General features: G+C 44.0%; 1 protein-coding gene across 1 annotated transcript; it reads left to right on the forward strand.

Annotated features, from left to right (window-relative positions):
• Positions 1-546: 546 nt before the first annotated feature.
• Positions 547-3199, forward strand: LOC147314625 (alpha-(1,3)-fucosyltransferase 4-like). The gene has a single exon (XM_086262827.1). It carries the CDS (start codon positions 1126-1128, stop codon positions 2284-2286), a length of 1161 nt encoding a protein of 386 aa, XP_086118953.1. The 5' UTR covers positions 547-1125; the 3' UTR covers positions 2287-3199.
• Positions 3200-7763: the final 4564 nt, after the last annotated feature.

Consider the following 7763-nt stretch of genomic DNA (forward strand, 5'->3'; position numbering starts at 1 on the left):
TATGATGACAACAGCCTGGACAGTTGATCCCTTTACAGGGAGAGTAATACGCCATTGTGTTAACAACTTTTTTTTAAAAAATTTGAAATCACCAAATGAAAACAGTGAGTCACGTCGTAGTTAGAGGGTGTTGCAATGTTGGGTTATATCTAATAAATAAAACATTCAAGACAAACCTTTTCAAAGCACCGCTGCTGCATGACTAATTTGCAGCTGGGATGTTTATTCATTGGCGAAATTAGACATGCACGTTTTGAGGAAGATCCTTAATGTCACTACACACACAGCAAACGGCACAGGACGGCGCACGGGCAAGCTTTGCGCTTGTGTAGGGAGACACCAAGTGGTCAGTGACAAGTGTAGCGTCTCACAAGAGGCCGTGTCAAGTTTTCAGGGGCCAAAGAACTGCTGCTGACAAGAGCTCCCGTCTGTCATCCTTTAAAATGCGAGGGATTGTTTACACGACTTAATAATCATAAACAGTAGTTCAGGGGTTAGAGCCATGCAATAGTGTTCAGTGTTACACTTTCTGCACGCTCGATTTAAACCTCAGTCTTACCTTGTTTGGATTATACTCGCAAACTGACTCACGAGCCGATTTCTAAAGGGCCTTCTAATTAAAAAACATTTGCTTGTTTTATGAGCGGATCGCCGCGCCCTGGGTCAAGATGTTTACGCTAAAAGTGCCCGAACAGTCCTCCGACAGTCAACAGGCCTCACAAAGGCCCCATTCAGCTGTAACTGGAACCTACGCTGCCACGTCAAGTATATCCTACAGCACAGGGACAAACTTTTGCATTTACTTTACATGAGCCATGACGGTAGTTTGAAGTTTCTCGACGAGTCGGACAGGTGAGACAACAATGAGGCAACAATAGAAGGAGTATTTTGGAGCTGTGGGACGCCATTAGCTTTATTGGCTTAACTGTACCTTGCTCTCTTTATCGCACCTGAAACTACAATGACTTTAAAAGTAGAGCACACTGGGTGTGACTGCACGACTGTAATGGACTCCGGTGTTTAACCTACTTTCCCCGAAAAGCCTCAAATGGCTGTGCGGATGTCTCAAAGACGCAAACTGATATTACAGCAGTTTTGGGGGAATCCGCAGGGTGAAGGGCGTCGATGGGAATTGGGGATCTCTGGAGACCAGAGGGCCGCCCCTCAATTGCAGCTCACGGAGCAGACAGGCGCTCAGGGTTATTCCGGCGGAAAAACCGCTGCGTGTGTGTTCTCACAGGGGTCTGCTCCTCTGTGTGCGTGGCCACCGTGGTTTTCCTGTTACTCGTGGGAGTCTGCCTGCTCTACCTGCCGGATGCATTAGCGCCTGACCCGCTGGTTTCTCTCAGCCCGGTGACGCTGCTGATTTGGACGCATCCATTCGGTCAGTATCGAGAACTTCCGGACTGCCTCGAGCTGTTTCAGATAGACGGCTGCACGCTCACGGACGACGAGCTCAGGTACCCACAGGCTGACGCCGTGATAATTCACCACCGGGAGATTGCCACTGGCTACGCCGATCTCCCACCAGAACCGCGGCCACCTGCGCAAAAGTGGATATGGATGAACTTCGAGTCTCCCACGCACACGCGTGGACTCTGGCGTTTAGGGGGTGTTTTTAACCTCACGATGAGCTACCGGACAGACTCGGACATTTTCCTCCCCTATGGGTATCTGGTCCCCCTCGCGCGCACAGAGAGGGCTCTCCAGAAGAGCTTTGCGCTGCCGCTTCGCGGATCTTACAGCTCCAAACTCCTGCGGTCACGCTTCGTGGCCTGGGTCATCAGCAACTGGTCGGAGTCCCAGGCGCGCGTGACCTTCTACTACCAGCTGCGCCAATACATCCAGATCGATGTGTTCGGGCGCGCGGGCTCGCCGTTACCGACAGGCAGCGTGGTGCCGCTCGCCAAGCGGTACCTGTTCTACCTGGCGCTGGAGAACTCCCAGCACACCGACTACATCACGGAGAAGCTGTGGAACGCCGTGCTGGCCGGTGCAGTCCCCGTGGTGCTGGGTCCGTCCAGGCAGAACTATGAGCGTTTCCTGCCCCCCGAGGCCTTCATCCACGTGGACGACTTCCCCTCAGTGGAAGAGCTGGCCCAATACCTGCTGATGCTGAGGCGGAGCCCAGCTCAGATGAGACGGCACCTGGACTGGAGGAGGAGCTACGGCGTACGCCAGCCGACCTTCTTCAACGAGCACTTCTGCACGGCCTGCAGGGCGGTCAGGAAGACCAGAGGCAGGACTAATGTAGTCACAGACCTGACACGTTGGTTCCACTCGTGAAAACATGCATCAGACCTCAGCACCTGTTTGAAATGACGGCAAAGCCGAGAGATAAGACCGTGAGAGGGGAAAGATTTACTAACCACATGCTGCTTCCAGAGTTTACAAATCAAATCTTTTTATCATCAGTGAAAGAGTATATTTAATTAAGGTGATTTATTAAATAGTGTAATAACTTAAATACATTTATGATCATTGATCTTATCTGAGTGAATTCTTCTAGAAGTTATTTTTTATCTTAATTAATTAATTTATTTTAACTGACTCCCATCTAGCCAGTAAGAGTCCTTCTGATAAAACAGTTGGAGTAGAGTTAACCTTCTGCACCAGGGCTTAACAACACAACATCTGTAATTTAGACCAGCGGTGTCAAACATAGGGCCTGGGGGCCAGAATCGGCCTGCAAAGACTCCAATACGCTCATCTGGACACCTTTAGAAAATCTGAAGGAGTGCATAGTATTTGAACTTATAATTGTATTTTCATAAGTTTTACAGCTTTTCCAATTGATAAGGTGCTTTTTAAAAAAATGTGAATTCATAAAAATGTTATATTTTGTAATTACAGGAGAGTCAGTGCAATAAACAACCAGAACTTTTTATGTAATGTAGTTTCACTGTTCTGGCTCACTTAAGATTAAATCGGGTTGTATGTGGCCCACAGTGTAAAATTAATTTGACTTGGCTGCTTGGCAAAATTAAAGTGTGTGACAAAGAAGAAAGACCACAGTCTTCAGATAATATTATTTTATTTTTATTTTTTTAAAGTGACCAAATGTTCATGTGTGACTGTGACTATATATTAAAAATATCTGAGTGCCTGCTAATTTTGTTCAGGTTTCACACCTCTGTGACGCAGCTTTTACCTGATAGTGAGATGGGAAAAGAAAACATGAGGAAGAACAAATAAATATGCTAGTGCAGGAAATAAGCTTTCCGAGAAAGGGCACACATGTTTACCTGCAACTTCCTCAAGGTGACTCAGAAAGAATGCCACATGTCCCCACCACAGCCTGCTCTTTGTGTCTGCACATCACTAATCACTTTATTGCAGCGCTGTTCCTGCTCTGAGTCATTTTTAAAGGTGTCATTAGACCCCAAACCTAATACTGTTCAAACCTGAGGCGCTGGGGTTTTGCATTTTTCATTTAAGATTGCATAATAAGCACACGCGCACGCTCGTTTTGCTGATATTTTTACTATCTGTTATATATTGTTGTGGCTTCGGCTGTGGCAGTAATGCAGAAAACGAGAAAAAAAACAAGGGAGGAGGTGAACACATGTGCATCAGCAGTCACTTGATAGGACTGCTGATGATGTGAAGCAGATCATTTAAATTTACACCTCTGCATTGGGGCCGTGGCACAGAATTAACACTTCCCACTGTCAAATGAGACATTTCCTACAGGTGTCAAATAATGTTGTTCCCCATAATGAGCTGATGCCTCAACAGCTGGTGAAACCACTCACGTCTATCAGCAATAATGGTTTCAGATGGCCAGAACAGCCAGAGCCCTTATCCCTGTCTTAATCCCATTCATGCGAGCATATCTGGTTACTGTTAGTACTGGTTACCATCTTTGCTTTCAAATATAGATCCATTAATCTATACCTCTCCACTGTGGACAGAACAGGTGCTAGACAGCTGACATATGGACACACAGAAAGCAGACTTCTCTTAATGTGCATTAAAAAGCGCATCTGATCACTGAGAAGACTACAAAAGGAGCTACACAGCGGTAACACCCTGAACAGGATATCTGACATGCTTATTATACATATTTCCCTGCAAACACTGTGATGCTTAGCAACTTTTATTTATGTGTCTCATGCTCGTTTAATTAAAATTTGTGATTGTGTTTACACAGTAATCAATATGACTGTCACGATGCTTCTTGTTAAGCATTAAATCTTACAAATTAAGAAAAAAATATATGCAGAAATACAATCAACTGCATGATCGTTTATAAACGATCTCCAATCTCTGTGATGTTTATGCTGACTGACACAGGTTGCCACCCAAGCTGTTTTCACTTAACCGAACCACAGCAGATCTGGTATCTCAGTGGGCATGTGTTACAGGCACCAACAAGAGGCTTAAAAAGAAGGAGACTTGAGTTCTGAGTAGAAACAGATCCAGGAGTTCAATGAGGTTAGAGTACAGATGCCAGTGTGTGTGTGTTTGTTTGTTTGTGCGTGTGTGTGTGCACGCTAATAGGGCTCACTCCCTTTTGCTCTGTGAAGCTGAACTGCCTCTTCTGGCAGTTTGCATCCTCTGCTAGCAGGCTTTCACAAATATGGACCAGAGCTTAGTCAATATCATACATAAGAGATGCCAAAGAGCTTCTTCTTTGGCTCTATTTTTAAACAATTTCTTGAAATGCAGACGATAGATGAAAATGTGAGTTTAAGTTTAAAAAAAAAGTCTGTTATTAACTGTTGATCAGCTTGAATTAAAATAAAAACATCAAATTTTATCACCTCTTTTTAAAAATCTATTTGTGTTTTCAAAATGTGTTTATATTTGCATTTACCGGTAGATGTTCTATATTTGTGAACCATATGTCCACAAAGTGGATACAAACCAAAGAATTTATTTCTTCCACATATAATAATAACTTAAAGCTAGTCAGATATTAATATTTTAAGTCATAGTCATTCATATTTAAAGATCACAGACTAGGTTGATTTTAAAAGTATCCTTAATGTTTTTTATGGGTTAAAAAAATAGTTACCTGAATGCACTCACAGAAAGGATTCTGGTGTGTGCTGCAAAGTCCAGATTTGTTAGCATCAAAACATTACGTTTTAGCAGGGTGACACAAAAAGTATCATCTCAAGGTGAGTCAGTGCAGTGTGCATGGACGTCTTTGAAATGAACAGTCCCTGCTCGCAGCGTTACGTGTGTTTTGTCAGAAACTGACCCCGAGCAGACGATTCTCAGTGCCTTCGAGGTCTTTGACCCAGAAGGAGCAGTAGTTCCTCAGGATGGGCGGAAAAGAGCGACTGTGAGATATTATTCACAGTTTTTACAGCAGAGACTCGGTGACCCTTCACAGGAATTCATCACACAGATAACAACGAATTAGACCAATAAAGGAGGCGTTTCATGATGATGCAAAGCTCAGCCGAATGTAAAGTCAGAGAGATTGAAACAGTGATTCTTGTTCCTCGTTGCTCCCCTGCAGCACGAAATAACACCTCATGTCACGGGCTGACAAGTTTACAGAGGATGAGGTGAGTCGTTGCTTGGCAACAAGGTGAAATATCGGATGTATCAATATGAGATACAAGTGGTCGAGATACTTTTGAACAACTATAAAGTGAGCCTTGATGAATACTCGGAATAAAAGGCAATTTGATTATTTAAAGCCCTTAAATACCCGCTGCAGCTTATTACAAAGATCCTTCACGGCTCCTTCTTCAGTAACAGTGCCATTCATAACCTACATGGCCCCTGGCTAGAGACACAGTAATCTCATTTGTGCAGCAACAGATGTTTCTCTTAAAAACATCCGTTGACTGGGGAGTGAAAACTATGCCTCTCATTCTCTCGGGAGGGTTCAAAGAGACCAGTATAATCACTATGAAATTTGTCACATTTGTACTGGTTTAAAGAGATATGCAGACTTACTGCAGACTCGCTATGTTGTAAAACAGCAAAAGCTCTCCTTCTCTGTCCCTCTCACACAGCCTGCACATATTTTATAAGGAAGCTTTCATGTTCTGTTTATCAAAACACCGCGAAGGGGGGAGGTAAGGGGGCCAAGAAAATGCATATGAAACAACAAAACCCCTCGACAAATAAACAGCACAGTGTTCCCATGGCAGCGCGTTGCATTAATCTGAAGGCTGGTTTCCCATGGCTGTGTCTCACTGCCCCATAGACCTCCACTCTGTCTCACTGATGGCTCCTGTGATTGCAATCATCCATCTTACTGTCAAAAGCAAAAAAAAAAAAAAAGAAGGGCAAGAAAGGGGAAATCGCACACACCATCTCGCTCTCGCTCCCTTGTGTCCAGCAAACAAGGCACCCCAATGTGAGCAGAGCCGACACATGGACCACAGGCCCTCTGCATTGTGTGTGTGCCCGGGCTTGTATGATTAACAGCGAGAACATGTGTGGGTGTGCATCTTTGGTTGTCTGTGCCTGCACTATACTGCATGATCAGTCACTGGAGTGTACACGGGGGGGAAGCGGTGGACATGTCTGATCTTGCAGCTGATCAAAAGCACCAGAGACTTGTTCCCTTGTGGTCGTGCGAGCGGGCCCTCATATCAACACGTCTCTGTTCAGTAGACAGGAAAAACAAGAGGAGAGAGACAGACAGACAGAGGAGGAGGAGGAGGGGTACTTGAAGAGAGAGACAGAAACAGGCAGGCATAGCAAAGATGAAAGGATGCATAAAGAGGCCAGAGTGGAGTATGACAATGATACATAACCGCACTTATCTCTCTGTTCTGATGAGCTAATTGAAAGGCAAAAGTCAGCTCTGTTTGTGTCTGTAGATTTAACAGCGTGCGTGATCCTTCGATGCAAACCTGACAGCAACTGTCTGTAAAACGCTAAATATGGAGAAAGAAGAAAACTCTGATGTCTATAAACTTCCCCTCGGGATGCGGCTGGTTACCTTAACTACAAGACCTTGTGTTGTGTGATCACCCACAGAGAAGACAAAGAGCAGGAGCGAGAGGAAGAAGGGGGAAAAAAGGAGGACAAAGGGAGGAGGAAGATGAGGAGGTGGAGCTTCTGTGAAGCTTCTGCTTGTAAATTGTCTGGCCACGCTGTGAAGTTGTGGTGTGAGAATGTAATTATGTGCAATAAAGTGGTGATCCTATGAAATGAATCCCTTTGTTGTTTGCAACTTTAATCTCACTCCAGTATAACCAACGCAGCGACGTTTCTGCTGAGCCCAGCGTTTTGCAAACGGAACAACAAAGCCCACCTGAACATGATTTAGTGTAAAAGATAAAGAGACGTGCACAAACACACCAGAACAGATGTATTTAAAAGGTAGACTCAACACTTTAAAACATATGATTACTTATGACACCGAAGACAAACAGATCGGCCTATTGTCGTGATTAACGACTAGATCAAAACTTGGATCTTGTCGTAAACTCGCTTCCTTGCCAAAAGTCGTAGAATGAGATAAAACACATTCTCATGTCTGAACAATAATAGACTGTATATAAAGATGGACACAAGATAGTAGGTTTGATTGGTTTGTGAAGTCCCATTTTAAGGCCTTGACTCAAAGTTTGTATTAGTTGCCTGGTTGGCTAATGCTAGCAAGCTTGTTTAGCTAGGTTTACTGCAATGATGCATCACATGACACAGGTCCCTGCTAATTAATGTCAATTAGTAATGCACAGATTCTTATAAAAAGTACAATTTTATTCACAAAAACTGGATCACAAATTTGTTGGATACTCTGTACTTAATAATGTGAAATAATGTTTGGATTAAAAATCCTA

The sequence above is a fragment of the Aulonocara sp. 'chitande type north' Nkhata Bay genome, linkage group LG14, assembly GCF_057382095.1.
Source record: "Aulonocara sp. 'chitande type north' Nkhata Bay isolate Kocher_YH1m ecotype deep benthic linkage group LG14, A_spYH_male_GT1.1, whole genome shotgun sequence".
NCBI classification, from domain to species: Eukaryota; Metazoa; Chordata; class Actinopteri; order Cichliformes; family Cichlidae; genus Aulonocara; species Aulonocara sp. 'chitande type north' Nkhata Bay.